Source organism: Rhododendron vialii, chromosome 13a (assembly GCF_030253575.1).
Source record: "Rhododendron vialii isolate Sample 1 chromosome 13a, ASM3025357v1".
Classification (NCBI taxonomy): domain Eukaryota; kingdom Viridiplantae; phylum Streptophyta; class Magnoliopsida; order Ericales; family Ericaceae; genus Rhododendron; species Rhododendron vialii.
The window spans coordinates 15604313-15627489 of NC_080569.1; the positions used below are offsets into that span (position 1 = coordinate 15604313).

Here is a 23177-nt window from a genome sequence, read left to right on the forward strand (position 1 = left end):
CAATTCCATATATGTACGTATTCTCCTTTTCAGTTATAACCGATCCCATAAATCATGGGATTTAAAATGTTTGGAGATACAAACGAATTGAATTTTAATTAGAAGGGCCAAATGGTTTTTTTTTTTTTAATCGGAAGGAGTATTTTATTTAAAAAATATGTACCAATCTAATGGTCCAAAATATACGGATTCAAGGGATGAAATATTTATCCACAAAATCAAAGATTTAATAACTAAAAGAATTCGTTAAAAGATTTAACAAAAATCTACTGTAATTAAGCAATTGTCTTGGCCAATTAGCTTTTGCTACTAATTAAGCAATTACGTTTACTCCCCAAGTCACAGATTTGATACCAACTCTCTCTTTCCAAAAATGTGCTCTATTTTTTGTCATGAAAAAGCAAAGTATTACCAAAATGCCATATAGAATGAAGGGTCCAGATTTACGCACAAAGAGGGATAAATCTAGAGCGTTGGTTGTCTTTTGGATTCAAACACAGCTCTGTTTTATTATATAGATTGTTTGTCTGTGTGTGCAAACTTGACCAAAAAAAAATATGTGGGCCAATTAAGTGTGCCTCCCCAATCTGTTGAACAAGAGTATGCTTTATTTTCTAAATACGAGTTTCATCATATTTTATATTTTTTCAATACAATTACTATGTTTGGTGAGCTGACAATCAAGAAAGCTGATCGCAAGAAAAAAGATGTGAAAAGTCATATCTAGAAAGGAAAAAAAAGAAGAAGCAAAGAATAGAAAAGTGAATGCATAAATCTTCAAATCTTTATTGCATTTATAATGGACCATGCCGGGACAGATCCAGCCAATTCTACTTTTCCATTTTCTCTCATGATAGAAACAATGGTATACTCTGCTCATACCAAAAGAAGTCACTTGGATCAACTTCGGCCTTGATTTGTGCCAGCCTCTTGAAATTACTATTGAAATACTTCAGTCCCCAAACACTTGCTTGTCCATAGCTTTCATTCTCATTCCTATTAATCCCCAAGTCAAGATCTCTGTAATTAAGATAGGCAGATCTTGGATTCTTCGAAACAAATGGTGTCATATATCCGTAAAGCCTTCTAATCCAATTCACATGCTCCTCTGTTTCCTCCTCTGCGTCCCAAGTAACCATATATTGGATTAGGTACAAATTCCCACTTCTATGAGGAAAAGGGATCTCAAATTTCGAAATCTCGCTCATTCTACCACCGTAAAGGGTCCAAATCATATAACCACTTTCTTCTTCACCAAGTATTTTCCACAGCCCTTCTAATCCTTTTTTCGATATGGGTTCCTTCACGTAATCTGATTTCCCCTTGAAAGAGGACTTGTATCCGTTAGTCCTGTTGAGCAAAACATCGGATGATTCCCGGATTGAGAATCCAGCGAAGTAAAGGACCGATTGGATCCAGCTCATCTCGGTGCAGTCCTTGCGCTCCACGCCCAGCTCAGGAAAACTCTCCTCCATCGTAGTCAGGAGTTCCTCACTTACTCCCAAAAATAAAGCCCGGAAAGAAACTGCGATCGTGTTATCTGAATTTCCTTGTATTACAACATCGAGAAATAGAGTGTCAGAGAGTTTATCTGCTACGAGTTGCCACTTTTGTAGGAGCTTTGTTGCGCCTGGTTCCAATGTCTTACCGATATCAAACACGGTAACTATTGATGGAACAGGAACGAGCTTTATTTTCCAAGCGAAAATGATTCCAAAGCTCGCTCCTCCTCCACCTCTAATAGCCCAAAATAGTTCTTCCCCCATCGACTTCCTATCGAATATCCTTCCGTTTACATCTACTATTCGAGCATCAATGACATTATCTGCGGCAAGGCCATATTTTCTGAAAATGGTACCTAATCCTCCGCCACCTAAGTGCCCTCCAACGCCCATCGTGCTGCAAGAACCGGCTGGAAAACCGTAAATGTTGCTTTCTTCAGCAATTGCGTGGTACAGTTCACCTAGTGTTGCGCCTGATTCGACCCAAGCGGTCTTGTTTTCCACATCGATTTTAATAGACCGGAGATTGGCAAGGTCGATGATGATGAACGGGATGTTGGATACAAAAGAAAGGCCCTCATAGTCGTGGCCCCCACTTCGGATTCGTATGTTAATGCTGGTTTTTCTGGAACAAATGACAGCTGCTTGAATGTGGGATTCGTGAAGTGGGCGAATAATGAGTTGTGGTTTTGGTGTGGAAGCAGTCACGAAAAGGAGGTTTTGAGCGGAAGATTGCAAGACGGAGGTGTAGGAGGAGCTGTTTGTAGTGAAAATTACATTGGAGACGGAAAGATTTGTTCGGGAGTGAAAGCATTCGAGAAAGTTATTGGAAGCTAAGTTTGAAGTTGCCGATTGAGTTGAGATACAGAGGAGGAAAGCTAATGTGAGAAAGCCACAATTAGAAATTCCCATATTGTTCTGTTCTGTAAGCGCTTGGATATACTCCGTATAATTTCTACTACTAACATCGGAAGGCTGATCAATTGTGTTTCTCATATAGTAGCTACTAGGAGTAATTTTCACGGATTGGAAAATGGGAACCTCAGTTGATTGACCTTTGACGTAAGCAAATACGCAGATGAATTCTAGAGAGATTAGTACAATGGTTCTGGTAATTTGCAGCATGCAGGCCGAATAGTCAAATTGAAAATGAAGCTTCTCGATCTCTACTTATTATTATTATTATTATTATTATTATTGGTATTGGGGATGGGAATATTCAAGTCTCCTGAATAAACAGTCAATGGTTTTTTATTACTAGTTGTAGTATTGTAGAAAGAAAATGACAAGATGACCACGTGAACTCCACTCAGAATAGTAGTACTACTCCATTAACCAACAAGGAATAGTCAACTAATGGAATAATGAGAGGACGCGACATTGTATCCACCTCACATCTCTGGAAGACAAAAACAAGTGGTGGCCGCATGAACACGACAAAGACACGCCGGATATTAATTGCACTTTCTTACAATCCAAATCTAATACTCCAGACCCAATAATGGGTAAATTTCACTTACCTCTCCTAAGGTTTCTGACAATGGCAGATACCTCTCCTTACATTTTTGAAATTGCACTTACCTCCCTTGTCAGACTCTTAGGCTAACAGATATTAATGGAGCGCGCGAATGTACAGTTTTACCCTTTTATTGATGTCCCCTGAGGTTTCTACCAATTGCAGGTACACACACACACACACTCTCTCTCTCTCTCTCTCTCTCTCTCTCTCATGTTAACGAAGCGCGTGAATGTACAGTTTTACCCTTTTATTGACGTCCCATGAGGTTTCTACCAATTGTAGGTACTCTCTCTCTCTCTCTCTCTCTCTCTCTCTCTCTCTCTCTCTCTCTCTCTCTTATATAATTTAAGCTATAATTTAATTAAGTTATTGGAGTTAATGCAATAGTTATCTAGTCTAGAATTTTAAAATTAAAAGTTTACTTCATCTTATCTCTAAATTTCTTGTGGAAACAAACTTTAAAATTATAATTGTTTTGCCTATTTTTCAAAGATTTAAATTTCTAGTTTTAGATTTCTAGTTTCATTGAAGTTGTTAAAATTTAATTTCGGCAAAATTCTAAAGTTATTTGTTACCGATTGGGAACACATTACCTTTTTTCCAATTATGATTTTGTTGCTTTATAAATTAAATTGAATTGTATTAGAATATCCTATCATAATATCATTATCGGAAAAAACATATGGGTAAATCATGTAGCCGTAAGGTCCTTTTCTGAAAAAATAGGAGAGTAATTTTGACATGTGTACTTCTAATTTGGACTGGCCTCGATTAGCAACTATAGTCTTTATACCATAGAATTTTTTAATACCATGAAACTTTTAATCTTTTAATTACAAATTTGTTTTACAAGATCCAAAAGTTCGGAAAAAAAAATCGGTTGGAGAAAAAAGATGATTTAGTTAAGAAACTGTGTAAGAGTTTTAGCGAAATTATGTATTTTTACTCCAATTAATTTTTTTCCAGACTTTTGGATGATTTGTAACCTTAATTTAAAGCTATGTATTTTGCAAATTTTTGTTATTCTTTGCAAAAATAATAAAAATTGACGCTTCATGAAAATGGAAAGAAATTGTAATTTCTTTGGGATCATGCCTACGTGTGCGTTTGTCTTCAAATAATTCAAAAGTTTTTTTCAATCTCCATAGGAAAAAAAATTTATACATGCATATTTAAAACCAAATGTATATATCTAATCTAAAAGTTCAAAAAAGAAATCGGTTGGAAAAAAAATATGTTTTGGCTAAAACTTTTAACATAATTTTTTTGGTATAAAAAAGATGCACAACGTAGGGTTGGAAAAAAAAAAGTTTACCTTAATTTAAAGCCATATTGTTTGTAGAAATTTATGTTATTCTATGCAAAAAAAGACTTTTGAAGTTTCATGATAAAGGAAAGAAATTGAAATTGTTTTGTATTTATACCTACATATGCATTTGACTTCAAAAAAAGTCAAAAATTGTTTCAAGTTTCCTAAAAAAAGATTAAGAAACAAAACTGTAATTTCTTTATATTAATGTCTACATATGCATTTGACTTCAAAAAATTAAAAGTGTTTTCAAAGTTTTGTAAAAAAAAAGCTTATGCACGCATATGTAAAATCAATGTATATATGGGTTTAATTTTGAAGACACGCGTGCATGTGAGATATGTATAATAACTTGATCTCTTTTAAATAGTTTTGATTAGGAACATGAACGTCTTTTAAATTGAGTGTAGAAGGGCATTAATTTCACAAAACCATTCTAAAGGGGTAAAATTGGTAATGAAATGAATTTAGTAACTGATGTAAGCATTTTCCGTTACCTAGTAACGGTCTTCTAACGGCAATGGGGGAATCTGCAGCCGACAACTAAAGCAGAGGGGAGGTAAGTGCAATTTTTAAAACGTTAGGGAAGGTGTCTGTCATTGTCAGAAACCTCAGGAGAGGTAAATGAAATTTACCCTAGAATAATTTATGCGGTACTCAAGTGGGTCTAGCTCAGTTGGCCACTCTTATACATTCTTAATTAAAAGGTTAAAGGGGTCAAATTTTGTTGGAGGCAAGAAGAATTGGTAATTTCTCTCAATAGGGGATGCATCACGGTATCCACATCACATCTGTGGAAGACAAAAATGCCACTCTATAAGTGGCGGCAAGAACACGATACAGACACGCTAGCATATTAATTGCATTTTATTACAATTCAAACCTAATAGAATAACCTATACGGCAACCAAGTGAGTCTAGCTCAGTTGGTCATTTAATGTTATACACTTCTAATGAGGAGGTGATCGAAGGGTTTGAATTTTGCTGAAGGCATGAATCGGTAATTTCTCCCTGTAGAGAGGTTTTTTCTTTGTTTGTTTGTTTCTCCGTACGTTATGATGAGCTTTTTTTTTTTTGTTAGTTGAGTTTTAGAGCTTGGCTATCGCTTTGACTCACACAATTGATATAGTTTTGCGTGATTTATACTTCGTAATTCATAAATGATGCAAATGATCTCTCTAATTGATTGGAAAAAAAAATACCCGTACGGCAATCAAGAAGTTGTCTACATCGTACATGACAATCTCGTAGACTTAACAAGTCTTAAGGAAAGATCAGAAGAGTGTTTGGTATAATAAAAAAAATACAAATCCATAAGTGTCATGTCCTAGGGTACATAAATTTTTAATAGTATCCTTAACTCTGTTCTTAATTTCCGTTCTCTTAAATTTTGGAAATTAAGAACATTATCAAAAGATCTCACGTTCGTGCTCTCATTCCACTGATCATGCAAATTTTGTTACTTAAGTCATGCCTTGATCTCGTTCCACTGACCATGCGAATTTTGTTATTTAAGTAATGCCTCGAAGAATAATATCTCATGAGGAATTCCCAAACTCTCTCTAAAAACGCTCTCACTTTTCTCTAGAGCCACCGATTAGGGTTTCCCTTCAGGGGGAGGCGGCACCGGCCTCCCCCTCCTCCTCCTCCTCTCTCTCTCTCTCTCTCTCTCTCTCCTTCTTTTTTTTGTTAAATATTTTTGAAAAATCTTTAAACACAATATTTGTGTCAAATTCGAATTTCTATGAAAGAGTCCATGGCACGTTCCATAAATAAATATGTGTAGGTTTTCACTACAAATTTTAGCGAAATCGTGTTCAAGACTTTGGAAAGAAATTTTTTTCCTTTTCAAATTCAGTTTGCGCGCAGATCTAATTATTGATACCAGATGTGAAACCATCTTCTTACCTCAATGCGTCTAACTTAGATTCTGGTTACAGAAGGGTTCACATGCATGATAATAACAGTTTGCTTGACTTTGTCCCCAAGGACCACAAAAACACATCGCAATAGTGAATGATGTGGGCTCAGCATTATCCTTTGCGAGTTCTTTGTGCCGAATGGCTTATGCATGTTACCACAATTAAACCTTTTCACACTGCCACATATAAATTATCGCCAGAGCGTTTACAAACTTACCGAAAATTATTCAATGCTCCAATAGTATCCTGTCCACGTGGTGCCTCAAGTACGCTTCTCTCCTCCACACATTTGTGTGGTTGAGAGACAGTTGGGGAACCACTTGGCAATGCTCTTGGAACACTAAATAATCACTCTAAACTTACAACCACATTAATACTTCAGTACTTGTTGGTCGCGGGCCAATTTCCTGTCCACGAGGGTCGAACCGTGGCACTTGGGACCTACTACGCTTTAGTATAAGAAAATAAATATGCGCATTTACCACTACCTGCGGATTTTATCAAGATAGTAAGCGCTTGATCCTAACCCTATTGTATTCACTTTTAATAATTACTTTGTCACAACAGTTGGGACACCACTTGGCATACAGCCTACCGTATTGGTATAAATATATTTTGATATAGTGCATTCGGTAATCGGTATGTTCAAGGGATTTTTCTTGTTATGAAAATATTTTTCAACTGTTAACCAAACACGAGAAAATAAAAACAAGAAGACAAATTGAGTTGTAGGTTGGCATTTTAGTTTAGTTTAGTTTTGATAGTGGGTTGAGAGAGAAATAAGGTAATGATTGGAGAGAGATGAGAAAGTAATAATTTGAGAAATAGGGTAATAATTGGAGAAAAAATAGGATAATGATTGAAGAAAGAAATAGGATAAAGATTGAAAAAATAAATTAAAACTAATGTAAAATGGTAACCAAACACAACCAAAATATTTTTTACGTCGAAATAAACGGAGCCTTAGAACCTCACTCCGCTTGGTTCCCAACTTTAAGAGTAACTTTTAACTTTCGGCACAATTTTCAATAAATTTGTCTCTCTATCTTTCTCCACTCACTATCACTCAACTCTCAAAAATAACTTTCTAAGACTTAAATCAAACAAAGCAAATTATTACTTCGGTACTGTCTCCACTTTAATAATTACTCTATCACAATTGCAAATGGTGTGGCACGGATCACTAAAATGCACAGGCGTACCGATTCCTCTGTCCCATTTAATTTGTTTGTTCATTATTATTTTTATTTATTTATTTTGTGTCTATTGGCTATATTTTTTAATAATCTATAATGTTTTTCATGATTTCAACAACTACTTCGTATTATAAAACAAATTGAAATCTATCAATTGCGATCCATATTTTACAAAATCCACATTGAATGATATGGTTTTCATGATTTCGACAACTTTGCATTATAAAATTAAACAAATTGAAATCTATCAAATAATAACCAAATTGCATATTTTTTTAAAATTCACATTGAAAGATATATGTAATAGGCACAAAAGCGACAAAAAGAATAATTGACAAACAAAATGGGACGGAAGGAGTAGTTATTAGCAAATATATACAATATTTTTTCATAGTACAACTTATTTTTGTGAAAATACTGTCATTTCCTTTTTGGATAAGTGGTGATGACCGGACCAATTTACGCGTATGTTATTGAAGGACTAATTTCACTGTCTATTAGTGGTGGCCCATTTCATATCGAGACAATATCCTGTATGAACTGACCCATAATCATGATAACAACTTAGAGGTTACAAACTTGCTTGTGTCAAATTTAAAGTTAGACTCCTCGTAATTAAAAATTATTTTAGCATGGGTTCTTCCAACTTTGCTTTGAGATGCGATTGGTGCTGCTCAAACATGATTACTAGATGGTGGTCCAAATTAAATTATGTGGAATTCACTTTCTTGTGATCACAAAATATATATGGGCCAATATGGGTATAAGCCATATGCATGTATATGTATATATATGTTTGCATTACTCTAATAATACAAGAACCTAACCTCTCTCCTGTCCATGTCAAAAAGCTATAGTATTGGTTTTGCAAATATAGTGTGTAACGCCTCGATTTTCGGAAATAAAATTGGAGGCATTAAATATAATTTTTGAAAAATTTACTAATTTAAAGTTCAAAATTCAAAACAGGTAATTCAACATAAAGATTCATTTATTACAAACCACTGTGGAAATACTAAAAAAAATAGTCTTTGTGGTAATGAAATAGACAAAGTACAGAGCCGACTTCTAAGCTTGATACGGATCTCAAGCGTACTCTAGCTCGACTCCCACCTCTGGATTCTCTTCTGCATAATACTGCTCGCCTTCAGGGTTTTGTGTCTCTTCTTGATTCTCTGCAAAATCTGGCACGGATGCCAGGCAATCCGTACCTGAGTGATAAAGTTCACCCCGTAGAATAATCCAACCCAACTACCCCTCTTACTTTACAGTTAGCAAACAACAGGATAATAGTAATGCGAAAAAGTAAAACAGAGATTTTCTACATAAACCGGTTTATTACTATTTATTAACCTAACGTGAAATCTAAGATCTCATCCACGAGATCTTTCCTCCCCAACCGCTAGCTATGCCATGTCCCATGAGATCACTTTCTTTTGCTGTCGCGGATTGCACCTAAGTTATATACCTAGTGTATATCCCTCTTATTACAACAAAACGAAAGCTTATCATGCCCTAATTATAACTAGGGTTCATCTATCTTATGCACCACTTCACAATCATCACTGGACTTCCGCCAATTTCAATTCATCACTTGACTTACTTTGCCAGTTTTAAATCATCACATCCAACTCATCACATCTCAAAATCCTGTCTGCAGGCAATCTAGAAAAAAATAAACTTTTCAATTTATCTGTTACCTAGCATCGTCTAGATGAATTCTATTCGCATACCACTCCATGTCTCTAGGGTCCAATCTAGCATTCAAATCTAGCATTCAAATCACGTATCGGTACAATATACAATTAATCAAATAATAATTAAAACAAATACAAGTAATGCAATCACACAACTCTTTATGATTGGGTTGTTGCCCTTAGTCTTGTATGATCACGATGTTAATAATAAAGTAAGAACTTTTATCAAATAAAAATTTCTAAGCTCTTATTAATTATTTCTAAGAAACTAGATTGATTAAAAACTAATTAAATACATAAATTAGGTAAAGATATTAGAATAATTTTCATGACCTTGATAAGAGCCCTAAAGGTCCTACACAACATGTTTGAGTGCCAAAAGTTGGGTTCGAAGGGTCGCGGGATTATTTTAAATAATGATATTAACAAAAGTTGTCGAAAGTAGAATAATTGGATAATAAATTATTTAATGAATAAAATACGTTGAGGTTAACAACGTTTCATCTTCGGAATGTAAAGAGTCAAAAAAAAATTACTCGGGCATCAATAACATGATTTATAAGGTCGTAAAGATTTTTCGTATGTAAACTTTTGAATGAAAACAAGTAAATAATTAATAAATAGATAATAAAATAATAAAATATGATATTAACAAGGTATGATCTTTGAGGTGTGAGAAGTCTAGGAAAAATAGTTCGGGTGTCAAAAATGTTGTTCAGAAGGTTGCAAATGGTTTCGAACGATTTTTTAATGAAAACCGAATAAAGTTTGCGGTGGGAGCCCTGGCCGCAAGGTTTGACAAAGGTGAAGCAGTTAGCCGCGAACTCGGCTCTGGTTCTTGCGGCCCAAAGGTTGCGGCCGCAAGGTTGGTTCAGTTTTTTGAACTTTTTTTTGTTTTTCCACGGATTTGATGCATGGGACCTCATGGAACTATGGGTTAGACTTAAAAACACTTGAATATACTTAGAGAAGAGTTGGATAGGATTATAATACCTTGAATTAGATCGGAATAATTCAAAATCAAATTTGGAGTTTTTGGAGAAGATGACTTCGGATTCTTTGATCAGGGGACCTTGGGATCGAATTGATGGTTGTTTAGGAATGCTTTGGGTTGTAGGAAGTGATCGGGATGGTTGAATTGGATCTCGATTGGGTCTAGGTACAAAATCCACTTTTCTCTCTCTCACTTTCTCTCTCTAAAACTCCATTGATGGGAGCTCGAATTCTTGCAATTTTCTCTCATATTCTGACTCAGTGGTGTGAAGGAAGATGGTGGCGTGCTTGTGGCTGAAGTGGTGGGGTATTTATAGTGAATTTTGGAGGAGGTGATAAGATGGCATTTATGAAAGTTTGATCTCTTGGGCATTGAATTGGACGAGATAGGATTGAGTTTAAGGCCAGGAAGAGAGTATGAGGAGGATAGGAATGAATCAAACTCGGGATTGTTCTTGGTGGTGAAACAAATTTTGGTTTGGGGCAAGTTGGGACGAATTTGGTTTTTCTTGGAGGAAAAGAAATGGAAGGAGTTATTACTGGAGAGAAATGGAGTTGTGGGAGGGAGAGAGAGAGAGAGAGAGAGACATTGCAAGAGAGTGAGGTGAGGGAGATGGAGAGGGCGTGCATGCATTCATGTGTGTGTAGGAAAAAAAAGAAAAGAATGCATGCATTGTATATAAATGCATGCATAATTGTATTAATAAAAAAAATATTAAGAAAATAATTCTATTATTAAAGCTATTAATAATATTATTAATGAAAAAAAATACGAGTTGTTACATAGTGCATTACATGTGTAAGTTAATAATTGGTTCTTTGTGGTAATTAAATTAATTCGTCTGCATTACATGGTCTTAGATTTTTTTATCTTTCATGACAGACAACCATAATATAAAAAATATATATAAACTTAGAATGTAAAGTTTGTTACAATATACAGATGGATAATGGGTCTTTAAAAAAAATAAAATACGTAAAAGAAAACTTTTTGAAAATTGGTAGAGATGCTAGAGGATGTAAGTGCTACAAGAGAAAAAATGAGTATAATTTTTAGATACAAATTGTTATGACCTTTACCATTTTCGAGTAAAATTAATATAATTGACAATTGTAGTGAGGGCCCATGCCCCCACTAGTCTTAGTGAGACTCCGCTACTCTCTGCACAATAAGAGCATCTCCAACCATGTTCCAAATTAAATCTCTATGTTGGGGGAAGATTTTGTAATTTACTTTTTTATTTTTTTCATTTTTTTATACTTTATGGGAGAATCTAGAGAAGACTCATTATTCTTTTAGAGATTTAGTCTCAAAAATGGAGGTTGTGTCGCCCTTTTTTGAAATTCAAAAGTAAATTTGGAGATCAAATCCTCTAAAAAGAACAATGGGTCACTCTAAGATACTTATATAAATACAAAAAATTGAAGAAAATATTAAATAAATTATAAAATTTCTTCTAAATATGAAAATTGCATGATTGTGATGCTCTAACAAATTTGTGAATTGAGAATAAGTAAAGCACGAATATTTGAAAAAATTGGACTAAAACCGTCAAGACACGAACCATTTCACGGTTTGTTGGCCTAATACCACGAATCATGCTACTAAACTCACACTTATAGACCCAAGGCTCTAGCCTAAGTGATCGTGAGGGGGCGCTTATGTGCCAAGAGGTGAGGTTTCAAGTCAAGTTGATGGAGCAACATCGGCTTGCCATAGTAATCTAATTTACTAGCGTACTAACATCTTACCGTGTGGAAAAAAAAAAAAAAAAAACTCACACCTAACTTTTGATTCTGTTGAAAACATGTTTTGAAATATCGCAAATGAAATCGATCATCATTTGCCGACATAACTCAATGATCTAAACCTTAGTTATGTCTTGGAGCAATCAACAAGAACTATATGCCGACATAACTCAATGATCTAAACCGTAGTTATTAGGGCTGTTACGAACCCGACCGGACCGAAAAAGACCGAAAAAACCGACCGATCGGTTCGGTCTTCGGTCGGTCCAAGAGAGTTTTTTTTCGGTTCGGGGTGGACCGAACCGAACCGAACCTAGGTCGGTTCGGTCTCGGTTTTCTGGAAATCTATACCGACCGAACCGAACCGAACCGAATGCGGACCGAACCGAACCGAACCGCACCGAACTGACCGAGGACCGAACCGACCGAACCGAGCGCGAATATTATATATTTATATATTTATATAAATTGTTTTAATCTTCTGGCTCTTATTGTTTTGAATGGTTAACTTTTGGCTCTTAACTTTTTTTTTTTGGAATTTCATTGCTTGATTTATTTACGTTTTTGCAAAATTTTCCAATCGATTACTCTCTCTGTTCTAAATTACTTTAACTCCTCCAAGTTATATACACTAGTGTAGAAAATATTTCCATTCGATTGAAAAAAAAAGAAGATGGTGGAAGAGTACTTGTAAAAGTTGTAATTGTTTGAGCATACTTGTTGTATGTTTTTTTTTTTTTTCAATTGGTGTTTGAAAAAAAAAAAAAGGTACAAATTACGATGGCCCAAATGTGAAAAAATAGCCCAAACATGAGTGATTGATTTAAGGTTGAAAATTGCCCAAATATGGGTGAGAAACATGTGAAAATGGCCCAAATATGGGTGAAAAAATGGTCTAAACATAGCCCGTAGTTTATTGTTAATTTTTAAAAACGGCCCAAATGGCCCAATTAAGGCCCATTTCGGGCGGACCGAACGCCCCGAAATCCCCGACCGAACCGAACTCACCCCGAACCGAACCGAACCGAAATTAATACCGGTCGGGATCGGTCTCCGGAATATATACCCCGAACCCGATCGGGGTGCGGCAAATCCACCCCGAACCGAACCGAACCGACCAAATAACACCCCTAGTAGTTATGTCTTGGAGCAATCAACAAGAACTATATGGGTTGACTAGAGGTCATTTAAACCCCGCGTCGTTGGGTTGTTGGTGGCGATGATGGGTGAGAATATGGAGTGATGGAACTGGGCGTGGCGGCAGTAGAGGTTGTCACTATTGTCTATGGCTGTTGTGGCGGCGGTACTGCGGTGGGCTGTTTGAATGTTTCGGTAGGTTAGGGTTTTGGTTTTGTTTTCGTTTCTATTTTGTCCGGACTCTTGTCCGGTTTATGTCCGGATGTTTAGGCTGGTTTTTGTCCGGATGTTGTTCCGGTTCTCATCTCGGTGGATCTTCCCGCGGTGCTTTGTTCCAGTCTGGTTTTCTCAGATCGGGGTGACTGATTTCCACAGGTTTAATGTTATCTTTGATATGGAGCTCCGCCATCCCGAGACGTTGGTGTCTGTGTACTAGCTCCACGTTAGCCAATCCATATTGACAGTGTGAAGAAGTGAGCGATGGCTCGTACATAGGTTTCGTCTCTTAGTCTTTTCATGTTTTGTGTCTCTGTATCTCTATTTTTTGGTGAAAATCTATATTTGCCGTATGGCCTGATCTATATTCGGAATTATTCTGTAGATACCGTATGACTTGATTAATGAATTTGTTTTTTCCGTTGAAAAAAAAAAAAAGTTATGTGTTGGAACTCAATTATTCATACCCAATTCCTATTCCTGACTTTTCCTGTGACAATGAAACTCCACCACATAATGGAAAAGTTGTGAATTTGCGGACCCTGCTGTTAATGGACGGCAATGGGACAGCACAGGGTGTTGGTCTCATCTACGACAGTGTTCGGTTAAGAGTTTTGGATTTTAAATTTTAATTATTATTTTATTTTTCTTTCTATTTATTATTTCTATCTCTAATCAATATTTTCATTTTTTTTTTTATCTTTCTCTAATTATTATCCATTTTTTCAATCATTACAATATTTCTCTCTGCACTTATTACTTATAAATCTAACTCTAAAATCTCAAAACGAAAAGAGCGGGTGTTTCAGAATCCTTGTCCGCGACATTTTAGTGTGGCCTTCACTACCAAATGTGTGGCCCCATTACCAATTTTGTGTCTCTCACACGAACTTGTGATTTTGAAGACGCCTAGAGCACACTTGGTAAGTGAGCACCAAATAATCTCTCCCGACAATAGACTCATATGAGCACATCAATGACGGCAACGTTAGGCTTGACTTGCTCCACAAAGAAAGCACTTTACCTGTTTTTTAAAGTAAAATTACAATAGAATTTTTTTTTAACGAGGCCTACTGTAAATAAAGTTTATGATCTTGGCAGTCAAAAGTGTTTTGAACGATCTTGATTAAATAATAAAGACAAACTATTAACAGTAAAATATATTTATTGCCGAAACAGATGAATGAGATTCCACGGAGACGTGAATAAGTTTTTCTCGAATTATAATCCCACATTCATGTTACCAAGAAAACCCAATTATAGGGCTGCTATATATTTACCTAAATCTTTTTTCACCCACTGTTAATCTAGGCCATTTCACTAATGTTGGGCCTACTCCGGATCCTCCAAAAATGATTTGATAGTTAATTAGGCTCCGTTTGTTTAGGCATAAAATATTTTTCGGTAAAATATTTTACCTATTTTTCGGTGTTTGTGTAACAACCCGATATTTTTATTAATAATAATATCATATAATTAGTATTATTGATAATAAAGATTAATTATTCTTTAATAGGATATATTTATATCAAACATAATTATCCTATTCTAATTATCCTATCTTATTTTTTTTTATTTGCATGCATGCATATTACGAAAATTTCTTCCACCTCTCCCTCTCCTACTCAGACTCTACTCCCTCTCTCTGATCACATCTCCACTCCTTTTTCGTCCATCTCAAGCCTAGTATTAGAATCCTTTTTAAACTCAAACTTTCATCAACTTTTATAAAAATTCCCTTATATATATCCTATAACCCCGACCCTAGGGCACACCACGCCACTCCCCATATTTCACGAGTCCACAGAGAGAGAGAAATTTGAGAAATATCGAACTCCAATCAATGGAGTTCTAGAGAGAGAAAAAGAGAGAGAGAAAAGTGGGTTTCCTTTCCGAAGCCAATCAAAACCCGAATTGACCATTCCAATCTGTTTCTACCACTCCTAGCATCGCTAAACGTCGGCCAATTTGATCCCAAGGTTCCCCGATTGAAGAAACCGAATTCATCTTCCCAAAAAAATTCAAGTTTCGGTTTTTAATCCATTCGATCCGATTCAAGGTAGTATAATTCATTCCAAACACTCCTCTAAGTATATTTATTGTTTTTATGCTTAACCCTATGCCCCTTATGGTCCCATGCATCGAAAACCGTGAGAAAAACAAAAAAAAAACGAAGCTGTCACGAACCTTGCGGCCGCAACCTGCGGACCGCAAGAACCAGAGCCAATGTTGCGGTGGAGGCTCCAGCCGCAAGGTTGACTGGTCCAACCTTGAGGTGTACACTGTTTCGTTTCGAATCGACTTTTCGACCTTCCGAACATCGTTTTCGACCCCCGAACTATTTTTCCTAGACTTTTCATACTTCAAAGATCATAACTTGTTAAGATCATATTTTTTTATTTAATTATCTATTTATTAAATTATTTGTTCGTTATCTATTAAAGTTTACACACGAAAAATATTTGCGACCTTCCAAACAACGTTTTAACACCCAAACTAATTTTTCCTAGACTTCTTGCATCTCAAAGATAATATCTTGTTAAGATAATATATTTTTTATTTAATTTACTATTTATTGTTATTTCTATAGCGTTTTCAATCAAAAATTCTTTACGACCTTATAACCTTATTATAAATGCCCGAATAATTTTATTTAGACTCTCTATATTCTGAGGATGAAATATTGTTAACAGTAGAATATTTTAAATTTGTAATTATTTATTATCTATTTAATTCACTTTCGGCCACTTTATTTAAACGTCTTTATTTAAATTAATCCCGTGACCTTCCAAACCCAACTTTTAACACTCCACTGGTTGCATAGGACCTTTAGGACTTTTATTAAAGTCATGATAAATATTTCAATATTTTTATCCAATTAATGTATTTAATTAGTTTTTAATTAATCTATTATCTTAGAATTAATTAATAAAAGCCTGGAAAATCTTCCTTTTAAATTCCTTTTAAAACTCTTACTTTATTGTTGACATTGTGACTATACAAGATTAAGGGCAACGGCCCGTTCATAATAAGTTGCGTGATTACGTTGTTTATTAATTGTTTTAATTATTATTGATTCGTTGTATATTGCATTAATTTGAGTGATAGATTGGACCCTAGAGACATGGGGTGGTATGCGAATAGAGTTCACATAGACGATACTAGATAATGGATGAATTGGAAAGTTTTATTTCTAGATTGCCTGCAGGCGTGATGTTGAGATTTGTGATGAGATTGAAACTGGCGGGTGTCCAGTGATAAATTGATAGACTGGCGGGTGTCCAGTGATGAATTGATATACTGGCGGGTGTCCAGTGGTGATTGTGATGTGGTTTGTGAAGTGGTACATAAGATAAGCGAACCCTAGTCGTGATTCAGGCATGATAAGCTTTCCCCTTGTTGTAGTTATTGGGATGCATACTCGGTACATAACTTAGATGCATCTGCGACAGCAAAGGGAAGTGATCTCATGGGACCGAGCATGACTAGTGGTTGGGGAGGAAAGATCCCGCGGAGGAGATCTTAGATTACACGACAAGTTAATGGATAGTAATAAACTGATTATGTGGAACAATCTCTGTGTTATTTTTTTCGCACTATTATTATCCTGTTGCATGCTGTCTGTAAAGTAAGAAGGGTAGTTGGGTTGGATTATACTTCGGGGTGAACTCGTTCACTCAGGTACGGATTGCCTGGCTTCCGTGCCAGATTTTGCAGATAATCAAGAAGAAACACCAAATCCCGAAGGTGAACAGTTTTATGCTGAAGAGAACCCAGAGGTGGGAGCTGAGCCAGAATATGCTTGGGATCCGTATCAAACTTAGAGGATGGCTCTGTGATTTTGTTTAGTTTATTACCACAAAGACTATTTTCAGTATTTCTGCGATAATTTGTAATAGACGAAACTTTAGGGTGAATTATCCGGTTTGGATTTCGAATTTTAATTTAATAAATTTTTAGAAATTAATATTTAAACCTCCGATTTTAGTTTTAAAAATCGGGGCGTTACAGTTTGGTGGTGTAAAAAATGAGAAAAACATTTTAAATGTAAAATATTTTTCATTAATTGGATAAAAATGATTTATCCTTAAATCTTCCATAAGTTATTTTCCGAAATGAACCAGTTGCCCTCTACTGCAATTTTCACTGCTTAGTTTCTTCGATCGTCGGTCCTGACCCACGTTCAATTCCAATATTTTCAGATCTCTCTACCGATTAAGTCCCTCCCCCCCTCTCTCTACATTATTTTGTCAATTTCTGAAAATATTTCATCTGTCAACCAAACACTAAAAAATAAATGTTTGAAATTTATTTTCAGAAAAAATATTTTTTTACATTGTAAAATATTTTACATCAAAACAAACGGAGCCTTAATTAATTTTATAATTAATAAAATAGCATAAATTATTTTTATGAGACTTTGAAGTGAACTGATCCACACACATATCAATACACTACCAGTGTCCATGGGTCAGTATTACCGCAAAATTTACGGTAAAGCAGCAGCTGCTGTAAAGCAGCCGCGCACAAATCATTTTTGTGTCCTTCTCGGATCCCGCAAAGATAATCGAAACCGCTCATGTTGTTCAAAATACTTCGTTTATAGTTCCCGTAAAAAATCACTTCAATCCGATATCAGGAAGGGTGTTTACAAATCATCCAATTTTGCTTCAAAATACTCGAGACGAGCACAAAAATAGTTTGTGCACAGCTGCTGTACAACAGTTGTTGTACCTGTAGCAGCGTTCGCACCCCGGATATTTCATACAATCTCACCTCTGAGCACTAGAGACACAGATGTGTACGAGTAAGAAAAATAATGAGAAATATATTTGTGACTAGAACTTTCATTTATGTAAAACCAGCATGATGAGAAATAAAATTGGTCTAAGGGTTGTAAATACTACCACTTTTTTTCTTTGCTACGTACTATGATACATGAAAACGGTCTCTATATCTTTACGCCAAAATCATTCTGCATAGTTTATTTTTTTATTCATTTCTTGATGACATAACATTCGTCTTAATTTGTTGATGAATCTGGACTCATCTTTAAAAAAGCTACAAGGACTAATATATCTGCACCAAACACGCATGTGGCAACCCCTACTTAATTTAATATAGGGAACAGGAGTACTACTTGATTACTTTGCATGTAGACATCTGTCTGTATATAATATACTGTAGTAACTAGTGATATATATATATATATATATATATATATATATAGTTATTTTCAAATAAGGAGGTCCTTATTTTAACTAAAATAAGGACCTTCCCATTTCTCCCATTTTCTAATTGAATTTTGATAATCCGATCCGCTCAATGTGTTCAGAACGTGATTTTAAAGGTACCCGCGATGATTAGGCAAAAAAAATGACCGGGAAGGGCTTGATTTGAGCAGTTTTTATTTGAATTGTTTGATAAAAACATAATAAAAACTGCTCGAATAAAGCCCTTCCTGGTTTTTTTTTTTTGCTGATTTCTCGCGGGTACCCTTAAAATCACGTTCTGAATACATTGAGTAACTCAAATCATCAAAATTTAATCGGGAGAGGAAGGTCCTTATTTTATTAAAATAAGGTAGTCCTTAGGAGAAGGGGACTCTCTCTATATATATATATGAACATGGCTACCGACATGTCTCAAAAGTTTGAGTTCTGCTACACACACAGCAGATCTGTGCACAGATTGTGCACAGATTTCGTTGTGGGGCCCACCACGGGTTCCACACAAATCATCCTAGCCGTTCATTAAATGTAAAATATTTTTTCAAGGATTCCTGTAGAAAATAAGTTCAATCTGATACATATAGATACTTGATCCAGCTATATAACTTTTCATTATCTATATGTATCGGATTGAGCTTATTTTTTACGTGGACCCTTTAAAAAATGTTTTACATTTAATGAACGATTCGGATGATTTGTGTGAAACTCATGGTGGACCCCACAACAAAATCTGTGCACAATCTGTGCACAGATTTGCTGTGTGGGTAGACTTTCTGCAAAAGTTTCCTCTCATGACTTCAGACTTCACTAGATTTTGGTGCTTGGCATCAGATTACAGAAATGATAAGAGTAACCGTATGGGTGGCCACCGCACGTTATGTGGGGTTTATTTTGAGTACTGCACGGATGATTCGATCCGTTCAATAATTTTAAAAGAAAAATCTCAAGTGGACCCATAATAAATCAGCTCAATTAAATATGTATAGATATTCGATCCAATCTTTTTATTTTGAAAAATTGGATAATGGCCCCACATGGGATTGTGAGAAATCTTTTTATACTTTTGATTGGTATATATATGCTCAATTTGTATATATACTAGCAGGAGGAAGAGCACCCAGTTCTTTCATGCTATATTTTATTTTAGTAACATAAAGCAGACTGCTCTTAGAAACAATACCCAAAGTGTAGTAATGTCTTACACAATGCTTTGGGGACTCGATCGCGGGCATGCTTACGGGTTCATGCCTTTTTATGTATGTATGGTATAAAAAGAGAGCGCACACTCTCTCTCTCTCTCTCTCTCTCTCTCTCTCTGTTTGAGTCCTTTCCAGTTGGGATACAAAAGTCTCTCTCAGGCAGTCAGGCAGGCTCGAGTAAAACTTAGAGAAAAAGAGGAACCAACAATAAGCTGAAAAGGCAGGTGTTTTTCCCTACCAATTTTCTTTTCCTCTTTAATCTTGGATAAATCATTTCACAAAGTCTACCAACCAAACAAACAAAGCCAAAAATAATTAATATATATGAGCTACTACTATAAGCAACCAAACATGGAAAGAGCATCATAGAGATACAAATTGTACGTTTATTTCTCATCACCAGACACTTCGGTAAAAGGCCTCAAAATGCCTAAAACTATCATCAATGTAGCATAATAATCAAAGCGGTTACCAACAAACTAATACTACTACGATAAATCAACATCCCTGTATCTGAACTTTCCTCTGTTCCTCCTCTACGATGGAAATGGTGGAATACTCTGTTCATTCCTGAAGAAATTCCCTGGATCAACCATGGTCTTCACTTTCACCAACCTAGCATAATTCCCCAAGAAATACTTTTCCCCATAAACCTTCCCTTCCTCATAACTGTTCTTCCCATTCGCACTAGTACCAATATCAAGATCCCTATAGTTCAAATATGCACCCCTGGGAGATTTTGACACAAAAGGAGTCATATAACTATATAGTCTCCTAATCTGATTTATATAGTCTTTATCTGCATCAACCCCTTCTTCATTCCAATTCACAGAGTACTGCATCTTGAATATATTCCCAGCCCGGTGAGGGAACGGCGTTTCCCCCACCGGGATCTCGCTCATTCTCCCTCCATATGGGTTGAAAACAAATCCTGTTTTCCCCACTTCAATCATCTTCTTCCAAATCCACTCCAACCCGTCTTTGGAAATTGGATTCTGCACGTAATCCGATTTCCTCTTCCCGAAATTCAAGGAATCCGGAGTCCTGTTCAGCAGTACTTGCGGTTTCGTACCGTTATCAAAATTCGCCCAGTAAAGAACAGATCCAATCCAACTCATCTCCATACAATCTTCTTTCTTGAATCCCAATTCCGGAAATCCATTCCCAACCACTTCCATAAGTTTCACACAATCACCCAGAAACTCTCCAATGAACGATGCTCTAATCGTCCTGGTTTTATTAACAGTGACAGGCTGCAACAAAAGCCTTATGAACAAACCATTATCAATCTTATCAGCAACGTACTGCCACCTATAAACAACCTCCGTAGCGTTCTGCGCCAACGTCCGTTCGACGCGGAAAACGGTTACGGTTTCCGGCACGGGAACCAGCCCAATTTTGTAAGCCAAGACCACTCCAAAGCTAGCCCCACCGCCACCTCTAATGGCCCAGAACAAATCCTCTCCCATTGCTTTCCTGTCCAAAATCCTACCTTTCACGTCCACGATTCTCGCGTCGGTCACGTGATCGACGGACAGGCCGTATTTTCTGAGCATGTTGCCGTATCCGCCGCCGCTGAGGTGGCCACCGACGCCGACGGTGGGGCAAACGCCGGCCGGGAAACCGAGGGTTTTGCTTTTGGTGGATATTTGGTAGTAGAGCTCGCCGAGTTGGGCACCGGCTTGGACCCAAGCGGTTTGGGTTGGGAGGTCGATAGAGATGGACCGGAGGTTGAACATGTCGAGGATAATGAAGGGTTGGTCGGAGACGTAGGAGATTCCGTCGTAGTCGTGGCCGCCGCTGCGGATTTTGAGTTGGATGTTGATGGCTTGGGCGCAGAGGACGGCGTATGAAACATGGGTCTCGGTTTTGGGGGTGACGATGAGGAGGGGTTTAGGGGTGGTGGACCGGTTGAAGCGGCGGTTACGGACGTAGGATTGGAGGACGGTTTGGAAGGAGGAGTTGGTTGGGTCGTAGAGGATTGAGGAGATTTCTGGTGATTGGGGGGGTGATTTTGTTTTGAGGCATTGGAGGAATGTTTGATAGGAGGAATCGGAGCATGCCAATGAAAGAGAAGAAACGAAAAGGAAAAAGAAAACAAGTGAGGGAAATTTGCCCATTTTTTTTTTTTTTTCTGATTTTGGTTTTGATTTTGGTTTTGGTCTGGAGGGATTATGGGTGGTGGTTATATACAAGTATAAAAGTTGATCTCCTTCCGTGTATGGAGAAATTGGGGCTTGGGTTTAGGGATGCAATTAAAGACTGAAAACGGGTGAGAATCTTCAAAAGGAGGTTTTTAGGGCTATGTTTGACTGGAAAATTCGACAAAGGAAATCGGAAATCTTAGCCTTTATATATATGCATATGCAGTTTACTAATTAAAATGATGGGGAGATCATGAAGAAGTTTCCTTTCCTAAACGGCTTGATGAAGGGTATGACTGGGAAAATTTTACTCTATTAATTAAGAAAATATGAAAAGACAAGAGTCAGAAGGGAATAATAGTACTAGTACTGTACCATCTTATCTGGTCTGGCCAGCCATACAAGTTGGGAAAACATCTACACTAACAATTTCTACGCCTATTTAAATTGCGATTTTTTAGAGCCACAAGATTCTCTGTGTAAATTGCTTTAAATCAAGAGAATTATTCCATGTTCCGAGAGCAGTGCCACTCCCTCTCACAAAAGCAACGTGGATTGCAGCGTGTCGGATCCACGTTGGAAGTGAAGTGAAGTCCACACGCTTTCACTTTTACCAGAGCAAGGAGCAATCCTTCTTGGAAGAATAATAGGGATTTAATGTATTTGAATAATGGCCCATTTGTTTGATGCCTTGAAGAAAACACAAATTTTTTACGGAAAGGGTTTAATGGAAGATAATTTTGGGAGAAAATTTTTTTTTTTTTGAATGTTTGGGAATCTATTTGACATTGAGTATTAAATTTGGGGGTATTTTGAAATTTTCCTTAAAATTTTTGTCATTCTACTTTAATCATAGTTCGAATGGTTATTAATACAATTATAAACGGAAAACGTCAAAAACTATGACTAAAAACTATGACTATGAACTATGGTCAAGTTTTTACATTCAATAACATTAACAGAAATGCTAGGGACAAAGAAAATTTATCCCGAAAGTACCCCGAAAAGATCAACTAGTGGTTGAGATTCACTTTAATGTGTGTGACATAATCATCAAAGTGATTCTCAACTATTGATTGTTGTTTTCGGGATACTTTCGGGGTAAGTTTTCTTTGTACCTAGCATTCCCCTAATATTAAACCATAAGGATCCAGGTATTCCTATCAACTAGCTTGGGGTTCTTGGCATATAATTTTTGCCAGGATAGATATCAACCTCGTTGAGATGTATTCTTGGCGTTGTGATGCTGCTTTTCCTTTTCTTTTCCTATTTTTCTGCATCTCCTTTTCCCTCTTAATAAAATTTCTTCTTTGCCGTTCAAAAAAAAATAAAATAGATCTGAAAATGCTGTCAAGCATCTTGA

General features: G+C 36.3%; 2 protein-coding genes across 2 annotated transcripts; both read right to left on the reverse strand.

Annotated features, from left to right (window-relative positions):
* Positions 1–766: 766 nt before the first annotated feature.
* LOC131312972 (tetrahydroberberine oxidase-like) lies at positions 767–2641 on the reverse strand. The gene has a single exon (XM_058341011.1). The coding sequence runs from the start codon at positions 2625–2627 to the stop codon at positions 849–851; it is 1779 nt and encodes a 592-aa protein (XP_058196994.1). The 5' UTR covers positions 2628–2641; the 3' UTR covers positions 767–848.
* A 17397-nt stretch (positions 2642–20038) lies between these two features.
* LOC131312973 (berberine bridge enzyme-like 21) lies at positions 20039–22223 on the reverse strand. The gene has a single exon (XM_058341012.1). The coding sequence runs from the start codon at positions 21788–21790 to the stop codon at positions 20207–20209; it is 1584 nt and encodes a 527-aa protein (XP_058196995.1). The 5' UTR covers positions 21791–22223; the 3' UTR covers positions 20039–20206.
* Positions 22224–23177: the final 954 nt, after the last annotated feature.